The sequence below is a fragment of the Mauremys reevesii genome, linkage group 4, assembly GCF_016161935.1.
Source record: "Mauremys reevesii isolate NIE-2019 linkage group 4, ASM1616193v1, whole genome shotgun sequence".
NCBI lineage: Eukaryota > Metazoa > Chordata > Testudines > Geoemydidae > Mauremys > Mauremys reevesii.
In genome coordinates, this window is record NC_052626.1 from 123,585,106 (window position 1) to 123,607,596 (window position 22,491).

Genomic DNA, 22,491 nt, shown 5'->3' on the forward strand with positions numbered 1-22,491 from the left:
ATATGTCCTGCATAAATATGTAATTTTCTATAGAGCTGTGGCTCTTGTGTCTAAGGCCTGGCCTACACGAGGAAATTAGGTCAGTATAATTACATCGATCAGGGCTTTGAAAAATCCACACCCAAGAGACATAGTTAAACCGACCTAACCCTTGGTGTAGACAGTGCTAGGCCGACGGGAGAATTCTCTTGCCGCCTGAGCTACTGCCTCTTGGCAAAGTGGATTACCTATGCCAATGGCAGAAACCATGCCACTGGCAAAGGAAGCATCTTCTCTGAAGCGCTGCAGTTGAGCCACTACAGTATCTGAAGTGCAGACGAGCCCAAATATAAGGTAGTGACAAAGCACTTCCATTCACTGAACTACTGCTTAGTTCAGATTCAGTTTAATGGCCCATTGCGGAGGTGGTGTAAAAAGGACATTTTCAGGACTTTGCCAGAATTGCTCAGCACCCATAACTCCAACTGAAATCAATAGGATCACAGTACCTCTGAAAGTCAGACTTCTTACACTAACAGACTCCTTTGCACCTATATACTAGTGCATAAGGGAACTGACGGTGAAATTTACATGTTGGGAAGTCAGAAGGAAGTGAGGAATAGCAGTTGCTGCATTAAATTACAATTTCTTACATAGTCCAGTTAGCATAGCAAGAGAAACAACTCTCACCTTTTTCAGTCCCTCGGGTATCAAGATTACCAAAATTTAGATTACATTACATTCAGTGGCCACATGCAGACTTGAGGTGTAAGTTACAAGTTGATGAGTGGATGCAAATATGCCTTAAGGGACTGGAAAGTATAAATTACATCAGTTTAAGTCTCCCCGTAGACTCCGCTCCAGTTTGGGCTATAAAACATTAAGCCATCTGCTCAGCTTGTGGAAGTAGTGTTCCTCTGATTTATGAGCTGGTTACTGATTGCACAGGTGGGAAGATGGCTGGGGAAAGGGTGAGATACAAAGTATACAGTATGTCCACACTCATGTATCATTTACTATTATTACTCCAACAAGGGAAACTGAAGTGTCTGCTACAGGCAGGTGTGCTAATGTCTCAATTGTGGCGGGAAACAGCAAAATATTACTTACAAATTCAAGTACATCCTTTAATTATGTGCTCCAATTTCTAGCCTGTCATCAACCACAAAAACAAAAAAGCCAGACTGGCCACGTACCGTCCATGGGCAATGTTAAGCAATTTCTCATTCACACAATGACCATCATCACAAGAGAACTCTAAAACATACAAGACTGATTTATTATTCCCAATTCTGCCTTCCTTCACAATACTTGGAGACAAACAATGCAAGACGAACAAGAATACAAAACATGTAATGCTACTGAGAATAAAAAGCTTAAATTTGAAAACAAACCCCTGCTATCGCAAGTATCAGCTCAAGCACAGAGAGACAAGTGAAACCTGCCAGTGTTAAACATTTTTATGAATGTGTATTTACACAGAAAACCTCTATGAATCGAGGCAGGGTTTTTTCTCCTTCCTGCTGATATCATTTGCTTTTCTTTTCTGGGAGATGGCAGATTCTTTGGGAGTGCTAGCCTCGCTTTGGGTCACTTCCTCATCTGGAGGTTTGGAAGCCTGGTACATAAGACACAAATGATTCAAACAAAGAAGGTTACCTTTATATTTGTAACATTCACAGTCAGTTTGAAAGATCAAGTTGCCCTAGAAGGAGCATTCACTTCCAGGAGATACACTAGCACTTCCTCTTGGAAAATTATTGCCAGACTTACACATTTATAACATGGTGTGTGTGGGGAAATATCCCAAAGCACCTCAGACTACTGTATACAAATCCAACACTAAAAAAAAGTGTATAAATTGACCAATTTAGGCTGGAAATTAGAAGGTTTCTAGCCATCAGAAAAGTGAGTTCTGGAACAGCCTCCCAATAGGAACAGTGGGGGAGAACAACCTAACTAGTGTTAAGACAGAGTTTGATAAATTTATGACCCAGGTTATTTGATGGGGTTGCCTGTGATAGCAGGGCCTGGACTTGATGAGCCAGGAAGTCCCTTCCAGTCCTATGTTTCCTTCTGCCACTCTGGAACTTTCCCAAAATTCAGGAAGTCTGAAGAGTTAGAGTGAAGGAAAAAAGGGAAAAAGTGTGTGTGTGGGGGGTGAGGAATAACCCTAGAAATTCATTCTACTACGTTTAATTTTAAACAAAAGATGGAAAAGAAAAATATCAAAAATGTAAAAAAAAAAAAATTGGTTTTCCGAAAACCAAAATGAAAAATTTCAATTAAAAAGTTAGTTTTGAAATTTTCATTAAAAAAAACAAATTAATCAAAAAGTGTGCCAAAAAACACATTCCTGTGAAAATGTCAACCAACTCTAGTTACCTATGTTTTTATTTAAAGTATTATCATGGGCATCCAAATCACCACCCATGAGACAAATGGGGCAGCTCACACTTCAGAACTATTTGTTTCTCACTCAGGCAGATGGTGACACTTGGGACACATTTTCAAGCCTGTTTTTCCCCCACAGCCATAACAAGTAGAGCCTTAGGTTATGTCTACGCTAGAAATGCTACAGTGGCATAGCTGTAGCATAGAGACTCGCTACAGTGATGGAAGGGGTTCTTCTGTCACTGTCGTAAATTCACCTCTCTGGGAGTCAGTAGGTAGGTTGATGAAAGAATTCTTTTGTCAACCTAGCACTGTCTACACTGGGGATTACACCAGCTTAACTATGTCTCCCAGAGGTGTGAATTTTTCACATCCCTGAGTGACATAGCGGGGTCGTCCTAACTTTCTAGTGTAGAACTGCCCTAAGCTCCTCTCCTCCTCTTTAATTACATGATCACAAACTATTTTTCCTGAGGACTCCCATCTCATTCAGTACACAAGATGAGAGTGTTCAGGGAACAAATCAGGTTTGCATAGTGAAAGAAGCCGTTGTCTATAGTGTTAAGAGTGTTTTCCCTTCACCCTCTCCCCTGGTTCTTGTTACACAGACAGAAAGCAGAAGACCAGAAATCCAAAGTGCAGGCAATGCAATGTTTATTGGGGTTAGTTTCCAGCAAGCACGTGTCCCACAACTCTGACGTCACAGAGCCTTGTTTCCCAGTGTCCTGTCCCAGCCCTCCTCAGCAGGCATAATTATAACTGAGATGCACACCCATAGTCCCACCCCTTACAACTTTTGGTCATGTTCCATTTTGTGGGGTCGTGGGTCTGGGGTCTTCGTCCCACCTCTTTTGTACCCCATGGCAGGGGTAAGGAGTGAGGTTGTGCTATGGTCAGGGACAGGCATTTCTTTGGCCTTTTAGTGTTTTATACCTTCCCTCCAATCCCCATTTGCCCCTCCCCAATGGTTGCTTGACCTTGCCTTGAGATAGGAGTTGAGACAGTCTTAAAGTGTGCGCTCTAGTAACACAAACTGCTCTTATCTGTTCCCAGTATGCTAATAAACCCATCTGGCATTTGTCCTTTGTTCTCACATATTAATAAGAATGTAAGTGTATCAAGACTCAAACAGGCAAGCAAAACCCAAAATGCCATCTTAGGCAAAAATACAGGCCTGAATCTTACATTGGCATTAGCACTCAACAGGCAGGAGCCCAGTCTCATTTGTTGCAGAAGTTAACTGTGTCATGAATAAGGCAGTGAATTACAGGAAGAGAAAGGATGGTCTCATGGTTAGAACAGTTGAATGCCACCCTGAAGAACTGGATTCTGCCACAGAGCTCCTATGTGACACAGGGTGAGTCACGTAAAACCAAAATTTTCACAGGTGGCCACTGTGTTCATTTTCTAGGTGCCCAACTTGAGATTCTGGAGCCTGATTTGTAGAAGTGCTGAGAACTTAGAACTGCTAATTTAAATCAATGGGAACTGTTGTTTGAACATAAGAAGTGCCATAAAAATGCTAAGTGACCTGAAAAATCAGGCCCCATCCATCTCAAATTGGGCACCCAACATTTGTGGACACTTGGGCTATTTTGGCCTCAATATCTGTGCTTCAGTCCCCCACTATAAGATGGAATTAATGCCTCCCTACCTCAATAGGGCTGTTGTGAAGATAATTTCATTAATGTTTCTGAAAACTCAGATACTATAATGAAGAGCATCCTAGAAAAGCCCACAAGAGAATTAATAATACTGTCTCCAGAGCAGGATTTGGATGATATGCACAAGTGAGGAACAGGGTAACTCAATGATGAGAATAAAAACACTGAATAACCATGTCAGTGAATACTGTCCATCTGTTGCACTAAATGAAGCAGGGGGGCTCTGGCAAAAAGTTTGTACTTTGTCTTTACCTAGCACAATGCAATTCTGGTCCATGACTAGGGCTCCTGGCCACTACAGTAATACAAATAAATAATAAGTGTGTGATCATTTAATTAAAAGACTGAGTATTACGAAAGAAGGGGGCAAATTCAGTTTGTACAAACAACCTTAACTCTGACACTTCCTAACTCTCAAGTGCTTGACTTTGCAACCTTAACACTCGTATTGTCTTTTTTTCCCCCAAGTACATAACAGGATACAGAGGAGTTACAGGGCACCTAAGGAGTACAAACTAAAATAAGCAAATAGATGACAGCAGCTGACTGGAAAGATTGAGGTGAAGCTGGTGGAGAAAGGAAGCACCTGCATCATACGGCCTCCCTCTCAAATCCTTGAAACAACCCACAGGCCTAATGTCCACTTGGATTGGATATTCCAGTAGCTACGGCCACAGGGGAATGCCCTTTTCAACTTACAGCCAGTATGCAAAGCCATGCATGGATACAAAATTTGTATCCGCATCCGATCCGCAAGCCGCAAACGTGATCTGCGGATATCCGCAGATATAAAAGGGATATCTGCAGATTTGCAGGGCTCCACTGCTATGACAACTTTGCATCCTCCTGGCAGGTGCAGACTTGGCCACATTGATCCACACATTCATGGACCTCCAGGCTTGATTACTGTAATTCTCTGTACCTAGCTATGAAATCAACAATCTTAAACAAACTTGCCATTAGTTCAGAATAATTGCAGCAACACAGGTGCCAGGTGTGCATTATCCTACTACTGTGCTCACAATACTGGCACCCCAATGAAAACTGGGCACATTCAAGGTCTCAGTCCCCATCAGCAAAACCTACGGGGCTGAGAGATTGTTACCCAAGGGATCTCCTCACTCTGCACCATCACAGCCTCCCGTGACAGTTACATTGCAATGGAGCTGCCAATCACAAAAGCAAGACCTGTATACATAGGAGACAGACCTTTCAAATGAAAAACAATCCCTGCATAAAGAGCTTACAGTCTAAATTAGACAGGACTTTGGGACAGACAATGCTCAACGATGAAGATAGGGGAGGACAAGGCTTACACAAAGTAATGTCACAAGGCTGATTGTTTATATGGGGTTAGTTCCCCATAGTTTTAAAATGTGATTTACATTACTAATTTAAGGGAGGAGAGTGGTCAGGTTAGGGGAGATCTCAGAAGAAATGGGGTGTTGGGATCGCACAATGGCTCCATGGCACGCAGGATCAGAGAGCTTGTTTGGGGTGCATAGGGTGCCCACAGAGGTGCTTGGGGAAGAAAGACAAAAAGGGAGTGTGACAAAAAGGCAGGATTAGCTGAGCACAGGGCCCCAGTGGAACAGGAGTTGGTGGAGGCAGTGAGCCAAGGGGCAGGCACAGAGCTGCGCAGAGCCTGGGAGGCAAGGACTTTGTCAGACATCAGTCCCCATTTGCCATGAGAAGCCGAGATAATACAAAACCAAATACACCACCTACTGGAGGAACAAGACAAGTACATTCTCCAGTAGGAAGGTAAGTTGGACAACAAGCAGCCCATTTTCATTAGTCTGGGAAATGAGACTGCCCAGCTATTTTCCAGAAGTCAGACAATTGTCAAGGGTGCAGGTGCCCCCTAGTGTTACAATTGCAAAACAATTCTAGTTGTTTCCTCTACAGCTTGCTGGATATTTGAGTGGAAAAAGGAAACACTAACCAACTGAGGCTGAAGGCCGCCTTTGACTCCTTTGTTAAAGCCATTTTATGTGATGGGTCAATAAACAGAAGCTATTCCGCAGTTGCTGCACTTCTCTAATCAAGCACTGTGAAGAGTTCTGAGTCACGATCCATCCCAGCAGCTAGTTGTGGGGGATAGTAACAGGGTCCCTGTTTTTCCCTCTCCTGCACACATCTAGGACCTGATTCTCCACGGCCCAGTACCTCATGCAGTCATTCACAGCAGTGCAAAGTGCGTAACGCTGCCAACTGAGCTCTTTACACTGGCCTACATGACAACACACGGTGCAGGATAATGGAAAAATCAGACCCTAAGTAGCCCTCTTCTATCTCTCCGTAGCTGATACGGTGAGAAATTAAAGCATCCCTTCTACCACAAGCTCTACTCCCTCCCACTGTGTCCAGGGGAGAATACTAAAACACAGTCTCTTTGCTGAGCATGTGGAAATGGGCAGTGGCTGGCTGCATGTTGTTCTGCCTCAAGAGACCGCATCTCTAAACTTGCCCTAGCATTCTATGCCTACAACCATTTGTCTCATGTTGTGCAAGAGGCAATTTCTCCTCCATCATCACTATGACAGACTTGTTGCCCTCACTCCTTTCACACTAGGCCTAGTAGGGCCTCAACTTTGTACACATACAGGAGCTTGCTCAAAGAGTAAAATCCCAGGGAACTCCTGCTGAGTCTATTAGTCACCTTAAACATAGGACTTCAGGTATACACTTTATCTGAAAATGTTTTGAATGTTGCCTAAGGAGTTCTGGGAAGACTCCGGACCATGGCATTCCATCAGGTGAGGATGCAGAAGGATGGCTAGTTATATCTCATCCTTTCACTAATATGCTTCAGCATAAGAGATCTCTCCCAAACAAACATGATACTAAGGAAGCCCACCTGCCAGAAAGTCTTCAGTGGGTTGACAGCCCACTCCCTTGTCCCCATTGAGCATCACCACAGGACTGGGGCAGCTAGAGGCAGTCTATTATGACTAGAATAAATTTGTTGGAGGAGATCTAAAATGTCTAGCTCCATCTTCAGGAGCTACACATAAGGAAAAGGGTTGAATAGCAGGCTCTATATGTTTTACCCACATGGTAAAACCACAGAGAGGAGTGACCAGCACCTTCCATGCCTGTGAACATAAGGTTAGTACATTTGTAAGGCTTACAAAACACGTAACATTGGCTGGGCAGCTGGTGTGTCTGTCCTCTGCTTTCTACTCTAATCATAATCATTGCACTACTTTGTTATGCTCCCCCATACGTTCGTTGTATCCAGCCACTGTCTCTCATTATATATACTCAGACTGCAAAGTCTTTGTGGCAGGGACCCTCAGTTCAGCGTGTGTGTACACAGTGCCTAGCACAAAGGGATCAGAAGCCTTGACTGGGGTTTCTAGGCATGACCACAATACAAATAAATAATAAAGCATGGAATCAACTTTTGTTAAATTCATTTAACCTCTCACAAATACTAGTAGAGGGATGTTGTCACAAGGCAGGGCTTCTCCCCAGCTTGCCAAAACACTCTGCCACACCCAAAGTCTCTTTCATGCAGTTTTATTCCCAAACTTAAACAAACCAACAAAAACATTTTCTCAGCTCACCCTTTGAATCTCAGGCTTTCAATACCTCCCCTCAACAGGGATTCTGGCAGTCCTGCCTCCTGCAATTTCCTGTCTCACTCTCCATCAGCCAGTGCCTTCTCATAGCCAGCCCTTCAGTGGAACTCACTCTATAGCGGCAGGTGCAACCCTGCCCCCTTACCTGGCCTAGCTGGAAGCACCTGCTCTGGCATAGAGGACCTGGACCTACTCAGTTACAGGGGCCAGCCACCCTGTGACAGATGTCGTGAGCAATCCCCATGTTAAGAGGACATAATCCCCTTCTATAATCTGCATATGACCATACATTTCCCAAAGATAACTGTACATTTATATTACTCAAACAGAAAGCCAGCACAAAGTACAACAGGAAGGGATATTTTGACAGACCCCAACTCTTAAAAATATCCCAGGGCACTTTTCATAAGTCCATGTAGAGCAGACACGGGAAGTGGAAGGACTCACCTGAGACACAGGTCAGGTATACTCTAGAAATGTTGCCAGTATAATAATGTCAGTAATGGGTGTGATTTTTTTTAAATAAACGTTTTTAGAACCAGCAAAGAGCCCTAGTGTAGACACAAGCTATGTCTACACTAGGAGCACTTTACTGGTACAGGAATACCATACCAGGAAAGCACACTTAGTGTGGAAACAGCTACGCCGACAGAATATGGTCTACATATATGGTAAAACCACCTCTCCGACCCCATCACAAATGACACAAACTATACTGGTAGAAGAGCAGCTTTGCTAGAATACCTGCATCTACATTAGGGGCTTCTGCCAGCACAGCTCTGTCAGTCAGGGATCACACACTTCTTCACATCCCAGCTGACATAGTTATCCGAGTAGAAGTCTATAGTGTACACCTAGCTGCAGTTATATCAGCAAAAAAGTCCTTATGCTGGTATAAGCTGCATCTACACTAGGAAGGTTTTGCCTGTATAACTATATCACTATAGTTATACAGACAAAACTTTAAGTGTATGCTAGGCCACATACACAGGAATCTCTAGCTATGACAACATGGGTAGGGAAACAAAGTAAAGTTTACCTAAACAGAATTAACAAAAATTTGGAGATATACCTATCTCATAGAACTGGAAAGGACCTTGAAAGGTCATCAAGTCCAGTCCCCTGCCTTCACTAGCAGGACCAAGTACTGTCCCTGAGGTTTTCGGGGGCTTTTTGTTTTGGTGCCCCAGATCCCTAAATGGCCCCCTCAAGGATTGAACTCACAACCCTGGGTTTAGTAGGCCAATTTCTTAAAGAGCAAAGTTAAATTCAGAGAGTTTACATTATGGCACAATCACAGCCCTGGCAACCCAGGGACTCAATTCTATGAAGACAGGCAATCCACTCCCAATAAAAAAATACTGGAATTGGAACCTGAAATAGACATCCAAACATGCACTGGGATCAGTGGGTTAGAGGCAAGAAAAAAAGAAGAGTATTGAAAGTGATGCCTATATCTGCGTCACTCATATTACTTCCTGAGGACTAGCAAGATTATACATGTGAAGATTAGCCTACACCCAATTCCTTTGTAGCAGAGTCAAAGCATGGTACATTTCTTACCCTCTTTTGCTGGCTTGCATACTTCTCAGTCCATTGTTTGGCATTTCTGATGAACACTTCCTTGTTGTATTTATACTCCGAGGACTAGAAATAATAAAGCAAGAGACAAGGAGGATAGACACTTAATCAAGCACCTGTGAACACTCTTAGTTCCCTATATAGAAGAATGAGCACAAGTACCACATAGTCTCTGCTCTAATTTGCACCAAGGGAACAAAAGAAGAGTACGTACTATGTCTGCCATGAGGGGGTCATCGGGGTTAGGCTCGCTCATCAGAAGCTGTATGGAGGTCAGCAATGTGGAGATATTCAGGGACGGCCTCCATGCACCCTTCACAGAAACAGAACAATAAAAACAGAGCTTAACAGGGATTATTAGCTGACATACAGAAAACTAATTTTCCTCTGGAGTTTCCAGACCTCAATGCAGTACATAAGGTGGTTACCACCAGGTGGTCAGTTTATACAGCAGGGAAGACATCTGATGCCAGGTTAGTGGATCTCAAACCAGTAAGGTTTTGACCTCTCCTATAAAGGAGAAAAGCATTCCAGGACTGACCTGGCTCTCACTCTTTTGGTTCACCACAGCTACAGTGCTAACTTGCTCTACAGCAGACAGACAGAGGCATAGCGCTCATACCAATTAGCTGGGCAGCTTCTATTCGGGCCATTTCAAGAGAGCAATTCTAGTGATGCAGAGATCTCACTCCAACTTAATTGACACTGATCCGCAGTGTCATCTACATCTGTATTGTATCAGGATTTTCAGAGGGGCACCTGACTCATAGGTCCCTTCGAGAATCCCAGCCCTTAAAGCATTAAAAAAAGCAAAGAAAAATACATCTTAGTGAATAACCAATGGCATGCATTATACAGTCACCTGTATCATGAGTATCCATGTAAACAAGAGCCAATATTAAATATCAGTGAAGCTTTTTACAGCTGGGACAATAGGGGAGTTTAGCATCATCTGTAACCTTGTTGATCCCCACTAGAGTAGCACTGCCTTACTTTGGGTGGTAATCTGAGAACATCCAGGCAAATCCTTCCAGCAGAGTCAATGTTGGGATGGTAGATAGGTGTCAGAAAGCGAATCTTCGGGGGTTCAAATGGATATCTTTTAAGAAGAGGTGTTAAAGAAACAGTTTTCATTTAAAATATAATCTAAATTGAATGTTCAGTTCCATTAGCATTCTATTTGCCACATTACCACCACCAACACTATAGTGTCCTCTCTCCAGCCACTTGCAAATTCCAACCATCTTCTCCTCAGCACATTTTTGGAGGAAACACCCCATCTCTGGCCCATACCCTCTTGACTGTTTTCAGTTTGGTTTCTGTCCTTTGCACAGCACTAAATTCCCTTTTGCTCGGAAGCTAACTTCTCGTTGCCTCAGATTACTTGCTTTTCTCATTTTCCCTGACATCTCTTTTAGTTACATCAATTCACTTTAGCTGTGAACAGGAAAAAGATGCAGTACTGGGTCAGACCAAAGGTCCATCTAGCCTAGTATCCTGTCTTCCGACAGCAGCCAATGCCAGGTGCCCCAGAGGGAATGAACAGAACAGGTAATTGTCAAGGTAATCGTCATCCTCTGTCGCTCATTCCCAGCTTCTGGCAAACAGCGGCTAGGTACACCATTCCTGCCCTTCCTGGCTAACAGCCATTGATGGACCTATCCCTCCATGAATTTATGCACCATACAGGTCCTTTTTTTTTTTCCCCCTTTCAAAATTGTTTAAAGGCATCAAAATAATTTAAGGATCCTGACAAAGTATTTCTAGATTTTTTGTGTGCATTGTTACACACCTTGGGAGTTTGAAAGTGAAATCTTCATATTACAAATAAATAAGTACATTAATAAAATCTCTCTCACCTAAAAACTGATTGATAATGTCACAAACAGGGAGGCTGAAGGCAAAGAACCAAACTATTACACTTTATGCCCATTGCTCCATCCTAATATACAGGATACCACCTCTTCGTATATCACACAAACTGACGTATTTGACAGGAAGTTAAAAAAAATTCCCTCTTACTATGTGTGTTCTCCCTCCTGCCCACCTTCCTAGATGCAGTGATTTAATTACCTTTCAGGAACAACTACTTCCAAGTTGAAAACTCCTTTATCATATGGCGTGTTTGCACCACCCAAAATTTCTTAAAGAAAAAAAAATTAGACAACTATAACATTCAAAATGGGTAAGTGTTCCCCCCGCCCCCACTCCCATCATGCTTCTGCTACAGTCGTGCATTCCCATCACACCGTTTCTAACTGTAGCAATGTCCGGATCTGCCAACAGAAGTGACCATTGCCACCTCGTCACTAAACATTTTGTTCTACCCTGCTGTGCAGTAAGGTCAAGAACCCCTATGTTTTAAGTGAGAACTAGGGAAGGCCTAAACAATCATTAGTTATCTAATTTTGGAAGCAAAAAAAAAAAAAAGTGTGACTGTTACAGGTTGGAACCTCTTCACTGACAAAAATTGTATTGCTGGAGCTCAGCTGAGCGAGTGCTCTGCATAGTAAAGAAAGAGTATGTTATTTCACAAATTCCGTCTGTGTGTCTGACCTTCCTATCTTTACACCCAGGCAAAGCCTTGATACTTCCTCCCTTCTCATACTTCAGACGTTGAAATTGGCCATGACTCCTGAAGGAGAGAAAATTTCTCAAGTTCCAGACTGTGAGCATGATACAATAACTATGGTGAATTTTCAGCCAATAGTTGAAAAAGACGTTGAAATAATGTTCAGCCCTAGAACCAGGACGGAGATTTGGCCTAGAGACCCAAGCAAACTCTTGGGTTACGGTGGCAAAGCTAATGTTTAGGAGTACAGGGCCATAATCTTCAATACTGCTCCCCTGTATTGTTTCTTCTGGAAGTCAGTGCCTGAAATTGAGTTAATCTAAAGGGCCAAAGGCTGAGTTATGGAGGGAAAACTCTGTGGATGTCTGGCCTTCCTCATAGCAGGAAACCTGAAACCTTAGTCTCCAAGCTATCTATAAAACCTTGTTAGCAAAGCACATCCAACCCCCTACATGCACAGACTCCTTCAGCAGTGTTGAAAAGCCATAAGAGGGGGCTACAGCTACTTCTAGCAACAGTAACTCATGTTACAGGGAGCATATGAGTGTGGCTGTTTCCTTAACTACTCCCCCTGGTCCACACTCCCTAGCCATGTGACCAGGGATCCAATCAATAGGGAACATAAAGAAGGGGAATTAAAAAAAAAGATGAAGAGTGGACAAGATTCAAACAAAAATGTCACAGACTGGGGTTAATTTCATCCCCAACTTGCTAAGTACAGACACTGCCCAGTAAACATTACCACAGCAGAGACAATTTTAGTGAAACGCATACCAACCACCCCCCCCGCCCCCCCCCAAAAAAAACATGATGGTAATACATACGGGCTCGTAGATCATCCATCCGGTTTTTGTTTTGCCAGAACATAATGCCTGGTGGAGGCTCTGTGGTCAACAGATGCAGCTCTCTCTTCAGTCGTGAAGTTCTTTGCATTGTGCTGAAATATTGTAAGAAGAATTAGCACCTTATAGCTAGCGCCTTTCATACTGTAGAAATGGTACTGGCTTTCACAATAATAACTCAGACACCAGTTGTGCAAGGAGGACAGTCATTTGAAGCCGCCATTAAATACTCATCAACAGCCAGCACTTAGCCTTTAATACTAGAAGCTATTCTGCTGAGGGTGAGGCAGAGCCATGAAAAACAACAACGATCCTTGGAATTCTTTAAAAACATCTCATCTCTATGGTAGCAAGAACCAAATTTTATACACTCTCATGTAGCCCGACCAGGTAGTAAGATGATTTGGTCCACCAGAATGGGCAGAGCACTGGGCTGGGACTTGAGAGACCTCAATTCTATTCCCAGTTCTGCCACTGGCTTGCTGCATGACCTTAGGCATGTCACTTCAAACCACTGTGCCTCAATTTTCTCCTCTGCAAAAATGGCAGTAACGACATTGACCTCTTTCGTAGAGCACTTTGAGATCTAGTGATGAAAAATGTTAGATAGAAATCTAGGTATTATTATTAAACTGTACTGACTAGGTTAAAACAAAAACGTGCTTTACCCCAGGTATAAATCTTGGCGAAAGCATGGAATTTTGGTCTTTTTTTATTAATCCTTCCTCAGCAGGGCGGGGAAGATGGGCTAGATCAGGATTTCTCAACCCGTGGGTCGGTACCCAAAATTGGGTCATCAGAGTGTTTCAAGTGGTCACGTGACAGCTCCTGTCCCACAGGGCTAGCTGGGCTTGCCTCCCTGCTCCAGGCACTGCAACCTCTGGGGTCCCAGCGCCACTCAGATTTTGCCCATCTATCATGACAACAGGAGTCTAGGTAGGCCAAATTTGAGCAAGTGGCACTGTAACCCCATGAGCCAGGTCATGACTCCACTCACACAAATGGCTCCTGTAGTCAGCCCCACAGCACAGGAGCTGCAGGAGCCAGCATTTGGGATGAGTGCCGTGCAGGATCCGACCAAAACCACCCCAAGGCCTCCATCCCCAGACTACTTACTGGGTTACAATGGACCATAAACATTTACAAATGGGTCCTGAGCCCAAAAAGATTGAGAACCACTGGGCTAGATAACCTCTTGAGGTTCCTTCCAGACCTACATTTCTATGATTCTATAACAAAAAACTGACCAAACCATCTTATAAGCCAGCTCATACACAACGCAGGTTCAAAATAATCAACCATGCTGGGTAACCAGTTACAAGACCATCAGGACTGTTGGGACCAAAACACATTATAACATGTTGTGGCTGCAATACAGTACAAATGTATGTGGTTAAAACCGTCCTGAGCAATCTCCATGAATATTCCCAGTCAAACACGAAAACATCCTCACCCACTAGCTGGGACAAGAAAGAGAACCAGGAAAATTTCCCTTAATCTGCCAAAAAATAGTTACTGGCAATGGGGAACAGATTTTGGCAAGTGGGAATTAAAGTGGGGTCCAACCTTGCCTGCAGCAAGATAGATGAATAGTAATCAGGAACTTCCTAATATGGGAGCGGTCTCACCTGTCAGAAATTATAGCCTCCCTGCACTCCATGTCAGTGGTTACTTCAAAGCAGGGACAATCTGCCCCTGTGTGTGTGGAGGGGGGAGGTGGTACGGTGTCACTCATCCCACACCAGGATAATGATAACTATGTATCCCTCTGCCACCACCCAGCTGTGGGGAAGAACCAAGCATTCCCTCATGCGCCCCCCCGCCCCCGAGTCAGGGTCAACTCCCCCCTCCCCCCATGAGAGCTAACTGTCTGCCATCTCCCCATGATTACCCCACATTGTTTTCTCCCCAGGAATTGAAATTAGAGGCAGTATTTGAATTTACAGGGCGGGGTGAGAGCCAAGGGGCGAGACCATGAGGACAAAGGTGGGCTGTATGGCACCATAGTAAAAACTGAAAAATGTTCCACAAGTATTTTATTAGATTTAACTCATTTTAAAAATCATCACACAAATGAAGTTGGCTATTTAAGCCTTCTGTGAAGCACTATGGCTACATCCTTCTTGGTTTCTTGTAATTTTGCCCAGCTTTGTTAATGAACTTCTCTAATGCAATGTGTTCATCTTTGGTGGCTTCTCATGTGTCCGGTACTTCCAGTCCTTCAATTGATATGCTCATTAGTTCATTCACATGATCAGGCTGAAGGCGACTTTTTTCAGAACACGAAATCCTGTTCAATAATGAAAAAGAACGCTCAACTGTAGCTGTTGTGACTGGGAGTAGCAAGAGATGAATTCCTACTTCTTTCATCCCAGGAAATATAGCACAAAGATCAGGTTGAGCCACTAACAGTGATAAAAAAGAAGCTGCAGTCAAATCTTCATTCATTCGTTGTATGACATTCCACTGTGCGTTCAAATTCTCTATTCTGTCCTGACCACATGGCAGCCCCATTGCTGGCAGTGCCTCACTTCACTCAATTGCCGGTGTTTTATAAGACAGACATCTGTAAAAGCTACACAGAGGTTGAGTAGAATCCAGAAGTCGCTGTTGTAGATTTGTAAGAATCAAGTCAATGTACTTTTTCAACTGGCTTAACAAAAACACTTCTTGTCCTCTTCACTTAAGGAAGAGTCATTAGTCCTTCATTAGTTAACTTCTGGATTGAAGTCTTTGCTTCTTCCAGTACGTTTTCAATAGATATTTCTCTGATAGAAGCTACAGTTGGATCAATTGCTGGACAAAGATCTACTACTGTTGTAGCAGATGCCTAGATGGCATTGTTTAATGACCCAAGTGGTTTCAACAGTAGACTTACAAGAGAGAGAAAAGCGATTGTTTTCTCTGAACATAGTAGCAAAATAGTGCACTAGCCTCACTACTTAGATCGGTCCACTCTTGGTAGATACTTTCCAAAGCCAGTAATAAGGGTTGCAGTAATTTTAAGACAACAGCCAACGATCGCTCACGAAAAAGCCAATGGGTTTTCTCTTGGACTAATTTGAACTTCAGTCCCACAGCATCTTCTATTTCTTCCAATACATTCAGTCTTTTTGGACTCTTGCTGAAAAAGAGTACAATGAAGACATTACAATTATGGCTTTTTTAATGTCTTTTGAAGATTCTACAGCTCGTACTAGTGCTAGCTGGAGTAGATAGCCTTTGCAGTGTGCATAGGAGAGATTAGGGTTACACTTTTCTCTGAGCAAAGCTTGTACTCCACCATGTCTTCCAATGAAGTTTGCTGCTCCATCAAATGCACAAGCAGCCATCTGTTTGGGGTCCAATTTACAAACATTTAACTCTTTTAAGATGTGGGTTGTCACAGATGCAGCCGATGCATTTCTAGATGTTCGGATTATAGAAGAGACATCTACTGGCCTACCACTAGCATCAAGATAACGTACACAATGACTTAATACTTGACACCCACTTGCCATCAGTGCATTCATGAGCCATGTATGCAAATTTTTTGAATGTGGTAAGAGAATTCTTCACTTTTTCAACTGCTAAGTCTTTCACTGTTGCACCGCATGCTTCTAACCACTTGAGTTTCTTCCAGAAAGATAGAGAGCATTTGCCGGTCTTGTTCAGAATTAGTATCTAACTTCAGGGTTAACAAGTGACAATGCACTTAACACTGACCTCCAGTTTGTAGTGTGTGGTATCTCTTACTTAAATAGAAAGTATGATGCGACCACCATGTTTGTTCCCACAAACTGTGTTGTGTATTCAGCATTCTTAATGGCCTCATTAAGTACTTCTAGACTTGGTTTTGACAGTAACTGGCTTATAAGGCTTTCTGCATGTTGATGCACTACAGAGGCTTGGTGTTTTGCAGCCTTTTCATGTAGTTTATCAGCATTGGCTTTGCTGATAGGTCTGGCAAACTAAGCTCCTCCAGTATTACCAATTGTAGCAGTGGGAAGCTTTCCTTCTTCGTTAGCTTTTTTGCAAGAGGTGCACCATCTTTTGTAACTTCAATAAATGGAAAAAGCTTGACCAACAAACATTGGGAACTGCCTTCAGGTTGTGGAGACACTGTTTCTTCAGTAAGTAGTTGTATTTGTGCTTCTGACTGTTCAGATGTAGATACACCACTTAAACCTTCAGATGACATGTTGATATATTCCTGATTCTTGGTGTGTTCTTCATCTTGGCTGGTTTTTGAGGCCTTTGAGTGGAAAAATTGAATTGTTTTTTGCCTTTTCATTTTCACTTTGACCTGCAACATATAAAACATATAAGAATGTGACATTACCCAGGGTGCAATCTGGACTGTTGAACAGCAGTTTCCCCTTAGTTTTTGAACTGGGGTGTCTTTTACACTGCTTCACTGTGAGAACAACCACTCCTGGTCTGTTCACACACAGCCTCCAGCATGTAACTTGCTCCCAGCTACACAGTATGAGTGCTATAGTCAGTCAGTCATGAATTACACTGCAGAACACCAGCAAACTCTCCAGTCCCAGACTTTCCCCTGGAAATATGCATCTTGTACTGTCCAGCACTCTACTGGACAAAGCAAGTTCATATAAAATCCATCATTACATAAACAGAAATTGATATGCACAAACCCTGTTATCTCAGGTGGAGATTCCCAAACACTTTAATCCAAACACACTGGTTTAGATAAATCAATAAAACAAGTTTATTAACCACAGAAAGAAAGATTGTAAGTGATTACAAGTAATGAGGCATAAAAGTCAAAATTGGTTACAAAAATATAAAAGGCAAAATGCAACTAATAACTTACTTAGCAGGCTAAGTGAATTCAAAGTACAATGTCTTTCTTGCCACATGCTTTTGCAGTCTCGCTGGCTAGAATCCTTTCAGTCAAGCTCCCTCCCCAGTTCAGTGTTCCTTCAGGTGTTTCTGATGCTGTGAGCAAAGAGAAAGGAGTGTTTTGGGGCTTCTCTCCTCATTTCTTATAGTTCTCTTCTCCCTTTGAAGATCATCTCCATCTAGGGTTCAGGTGATGGGAGACTGGAGGCCAGAAACTTCCAGCTGTTTTGCTGTCAATATGTAAAGTTCTCACTCACACCTTTCTTCCTGCCAAAGAATGGCCAATTAACCAGGTGATAGTCCATTTGATTTTGTTGACACCTGGATGAAGTGTTGGCTAGTCTTTTGTCTCTGGGGAACCGGTTTGAAGCTGGTTCCCCAGACTTGGAACATGCCTTATAAAGTAGAATTCTATAACTTCACATACAATGTTGCTACACATTTTACCAGGACAATAAAGTTTGACAGATGATGAGTTTTGAAATGATACCTCACAAGGCATACTTTGTGCAAAATTTATCCTAGCCTTGTAAAAAGGGTGAACATAAGAGTACAGACTGTCATAATTAATAAATTAAATGTTTTGTTAGGATAATGAAAATTTAATAGAGGGCAATGCAAATTACACCAAACACATAACAGTTTTAGATTTCTAAAGCAAAATATATATCAATTTTTTTAATGTATTTAATTTAAATTTACTTTTGAAAAATTATTAAAGTGTTTTAGTTCAGAAACTCCCCAAGATAATGACCTCTCTAGACAGCGACAATGCGAGATAACGACCTTGGCAAATAAGGCATTTTAAAAAACCTTGACTAATAGGAAACATATTTCTATAAGTTTCCCAGTCACAAATCTAGCATTCTAGAGCAAAGTCACTAAACACACTAATCTAGTCATCCCAAGAACAAATTATATTAATTCCTTCTATATATATGCATAAACTTTCATGAAGTTTCAATAAAAGAGTTAAGCTTACTGTGGCTGCCCAGTTACTGTAAGCAAGTTTCATACATTTTTGTCGGCAAAGCAATTTGGTGCTAACTCTTGGTCTCACATTTTAAACACCATAAAACACCAATAAACATCAGTATTTGAATTTATGATGATTTACTGTTGTTTATAAATCATAATTTAAAATTATTAGATCAGCCAACCTGTCTGAAATGAATGAGCCAGCACTGTCATAACAAACAGCTGCAGGAGGCAGCTAGTCTTTGTTCATACGTTTCAAACCTATTATGCGTTTTCAGGAACAAGTATTTTACCATACATATGCTTTTAAAGTGTGTGTTAATGTTTCAACTTCAATTCAAATTTCCAAACAACAAAATGAATTTTTTTTCAAACTAGAAAATTTAAAAAACTAGATCTAGCTGGAAAACGACTGGCTGGAGGAAAGTGGGGAAATCCCTGTTCAGGGACATTCCCCATAAGGAGTAACTGTTCCCATCCCCCCACTATAACCAACCTGCCCCAAGAATCAGGGTCACTCCCCATGGGGACTAACTTCCCCCCACCCCTACATGATCAGCCCACCCCCAGAGTCAGGGTCACACACCCCCCGGGGGGGGCCACCTGCCCATCTGTGACCACCCCACTCACAGGGTCAGGATCACTCCCCCATGGAGGCCACCTGCCCCCAATCCAGCCCCTCCCCCCCAGAGTCAGGGTCACCCCCCTGGAGGGCTAACTGCCCCTCATTCTCCCAGAGTCAGGGTCACCCCCCCTGGAGGGCTAACTGCCCCTCATTCTCCCAGAGTCAGGGTCACCCCCTACCGGAGGGCTAACTGCCCCCCATTCCCCCAGAGTCAGGGTCACCCCCACCGAGGACTAACTGCCCCCCATTCCCCCAGAGTCAGGGTCACCCCCCCGGAGGGCTAACCGCCCCCCATTCCCCGGAGGGCTAACTGCCCCCCATTCCCCCAGAGTCAGGGTCACCCCCCCCGGAGGGCTAACTGCCCCCCATTCCCCCAGAGTCAGGGTCACCCCCAGAGGACTAACTGCCCCCATTCCCCAGAGTCAGGGTCACACCCCGGAGGGCTAACTGCCCCCATTCCCAGAGTCAGGGTCACACACCCCGGAGGGCTAACTGCCCCCATTCCCCAGAGTCAGGTCACACCCCGGAGGGCTAACTGCCCCCATTCCCAGAGTCAGGGTCACCCCCCCGGAGGGCTAACTGCCCCCCATTCCCCCAGAGTCAGGTCATACCCCGGAGGGCTAACTGCCCCCATTCCCCAGAGTCAGGGTCACCCCGGAGGGCTAACTGCCCCCATTCCCCAGAGTCAGGTCACACCCCGGAGGGCTAACTGCCCCCATTCCCAGAGTCAGGGTCACACCCCCCGGAGGGCTAACTGCCCCCCATTCCCCCAGAGTCAGGGTCACACCCCCCCCGGAGGGCGACCTGCCCCCATTCCCCAGAGTCAGGGTCACCCCGAGGGCTAACTGCCCCCCCATTCCTCCAGAGTCAGGGTCACCCCCCCCGGAGGGCTAATTGCCCCCTATGACCACCCCACTCTCAGGGTCAGAGTTACTCCCCATTGGGACTAACTGCCCCGCGGATCAGGGTCACCTCCCACGGGGCCACCTTCCCCCACCCCGGCTCCAGGGCTCTGGTCACCCCCCACGGCAGCTACCTACCCCCCTCCGCCATGACCACCCCAGGCGGCCCCGGGCTCCCCGCGCGCGCGACCGAGCGCCCCGCCCCCACTCACCCGCACAGCCTCGGCCTCGGGACGCCGCCGCAGCCAACCGAACACGCTGGGTGCGAGGGGCAACGCGGGACGGGACTGGCGGCCCCGCCTCCCCACACCCAGGGGCGAGACTTCCCGGGGCACCTAGCAACCAGCAGGGCCCACTCTGAGTCGCTCTGCAGGAGGTGCCGATCTGCGGGGAGCGCGGAGCTGATTGGCCGGAAGGGACCCGAAGGCACCGCCCTGGGGCTTTAAACCTCGGGAGCGGGGAGGAGACGCGGTGTGGGATTGGAGGAGCTAACCTGGGGTCCCGCCCCCTCTCTTCGCGGACACCCTCCCCACAGGGGGCGGGGTGAGGGAGGTCAGTGGCCTCTCTGCTGCCCTGCACCTTCTAGGCAGGGCCCTGGGGGTGGATGGGGCTTGAGCCCAGTCCACACTGGGAGGGGGGTTCTGACCCCTGGGGTGCATGGGGTGGGCTGGGTTTGCACACTCTATTGACGACAAATGTGTGTGCAGGTACACATACATCACTATATGGGGGGTTTGGACCCAGCTGCTGGAGTCGGGATTGCCTGAGAATGTCCCCTCTTAGCAGTGCTCGCACATATGTGCTGGCACACAGGCCTCGCTGGGGGAAGGGGAGGTTTTGCCCCAGCTGCTGCAGTTGTGGGATGGTGTGAGAATTTCACACATGCTTGCACGCACACACTCATGGAAGGGGGGAGGTCTCACCCCAGCTGCTAGGGTCAGGGGCTTGCCTGAGGATCTCCAGCCTGGTTTACAGCCACTCAGGGTGGTGGAGAAACACCTGGTGCTGTTGTGAAGCAAGAGTCGTGTCACCCCAAAGGCTTGTAAATGAGAAGGCGGAGGGCAAGAGACCTGTGGTTTTATATATCTATTTAAATCTTGAGATTTGGTGGCCTGACTCGTGATTTTTTTGCATGCTCAGGGTTAGTCACACTGTACAGTAGCTGGCTGAGGTCAATGTGTAAGATCAGTTTGTGCCAGGACAGGTTACAAGGGGTTGCAGACCCAGTAAAAATAAGGTTTTAAATCAGTCGGGTGCACTTCAAGCACTGTCTTTCCAAAGCTGCTGCTCCTAGATTATGATAGATCCCCACAAACTTTATTCAGACCACTTTAAGAACTGGTTGAGGTGAATTCTTGCTTCCCCTCCCCTCCCCACAAAGGCCTTGGCTGCACAGGTACTTAGACTATAAACTCTGTGGGGAAGGGACTGACTTTTTGTTCTGTGTTTATACTGTGGGATCCTGGTCCCTGATTGGGGCTCCTAGGCCCTACTTCAATACAAATAATAATGATATATCGCTCTCTCATAGCAGCATCTGGGCTACAGATTTATAACCTGTTGTAATCTGGTCATCCCATAAATACGGGGTGATTGAGTTATAACTGGAGGAAGATGGGGCTTTAGTCTCTCTTTACATGATGGCAACCAAGTTCAGCTATCTGGCGCCCTTGCTTATCAGACACCAAAGAAATCCATTAAAGAAAAATGCTTTCATATTATCCCCATCTCTGGATATTTGTAACTCTCAGCCTAGTAAATGCTTGTACCAGATTCCAGAGGCCTCAACCTGGGCTTTGTGGTTCCTTTGTAAACTGATTCCTTAAAAATTCAGATACAATTTCAATTAACGATTGAATTCCTGAACTGTCTCGGGACAAAGAGAGGCTGCAGCCAACAAAACAGCCCTAATACAGACAAACAAACATTTATTTATCCCATTGCCTTATTATTTAGACAGCACCATACATGAGCATTGTATTTTATAAAACATATAAACAAAGCTTCACGTATTCTGTGATTCTGCAATATCAGCTTCAGTCGTTGCCACAGAACCATGCTTCAGAAAATCAGCTTTTGTTTAAAAATTAAATTTCTAGCTCTTACATTTGGGAAAATAATCTCAAAACATGCCCTATGTGTAAGGGCTTGCCTACATTGGAGTTATGCCATAATAGCTATTCCCAAATAACTATTCCTAAATAGTTCCATGTGCAGACGCTCTTACTCTGCACCAAGAGTGTCTTGCTCTCAATTAGTTTAATGCAGTGGATTAAGATAATTTGGAATAAAACATGCTTATTCCAGAATAAGAGTGTCCACATGTGAGTTAATTGGGAATAGATAATCTTCTTTTAATTCATACCCTATTTTATTCCAGATTAATTTTCACGTGTAGACAAACCCTGGCCTACATAATGCCTATTTGAATTTGTAAAGAACCTCTAACAATGGCTCTAAAACAGAGGTGGGTAAACTAGCTAGCCCCCGGCCTCTCCCCTGCTGTCCCCCCTCCCCCGCAG

The 22,491-nt window shown here is 44.4% G+C and overlaps 2 protein-coding genes across 10 annotated transcripts in view; one reads left to right on the forward strand and one right to left on the reverse strand.

Moving 5' to 3' along the window:
* Positions 1 to 1,231: 1,231 nt before the first annotated feature.
* UBE2T (ubiquitin conjugating enzyme E2 T) lies at positions 1,232 to 20,338 on the reverse strand. Of its 4 annotated transcripts, XM_039536936.1 has the most exons (8): positions 20,040 to 20,059; positions 18,625 to 18,628; positions 12,602 to 12,714; positions 11,279 to 11,348; positions 10,199 to 10,304; positions 9,420 to 9,518; positions 9,188 to 9,271; positions 1,232 to 1,597 (listed from the first exon to the last, which is right to left on the reverse strand). In XM_039536936.1, the coding sequence occupies exons 3-8, from the start codon at positions 12,708 to 12,710 to the stop codon at positions 1,469 to 1,471; spliced, it is 597 nt and encodes a 198-aa protein (XP_039392870.1). In that variant the 5' UTR covers positions 12,711 to 12,714; positions 18,625 to 18,628; positions 20,040 to 20,059; the 3' UTR covers positions 1,232 to 1,468. The 4 variants fall into 4 exon arrangements, with proteins under 4 accessions (XP_039392870.1, XP_039392868.1, XP_039392867.1 ...); XM_039536934.1 differs by lacking the exons at positions 18,625 to 18,628; positions 20,040 to 20,059 and adding an exon at positions 20,182 to 20,338; XM_039536933.1 differs by lacking the exons at positions 18,625 to 18,628; positions 20,040 to 20,059 and adding an exon at positions 20,108 to 20,149.
* LOC120404425 (cryptochrome-1-like) overlaps positions 20,331 to 22,491 on the forward strand; it is a 63,617-nt gene continuing 61,456 nt past the window's right edge. For all 6 annotated transcript variants that reach the window (XM_039536931.1, XM_039536925.1, XM_039536928.1 and 3 more), the window contains exon 1: positions 20,331 to 20,521. The gene's annotated coding sequence lies outside the window, so the exon portion shown is untranslated. The remainder of the gene's footprint in view (positions 20,522 to 22,491) is intronic.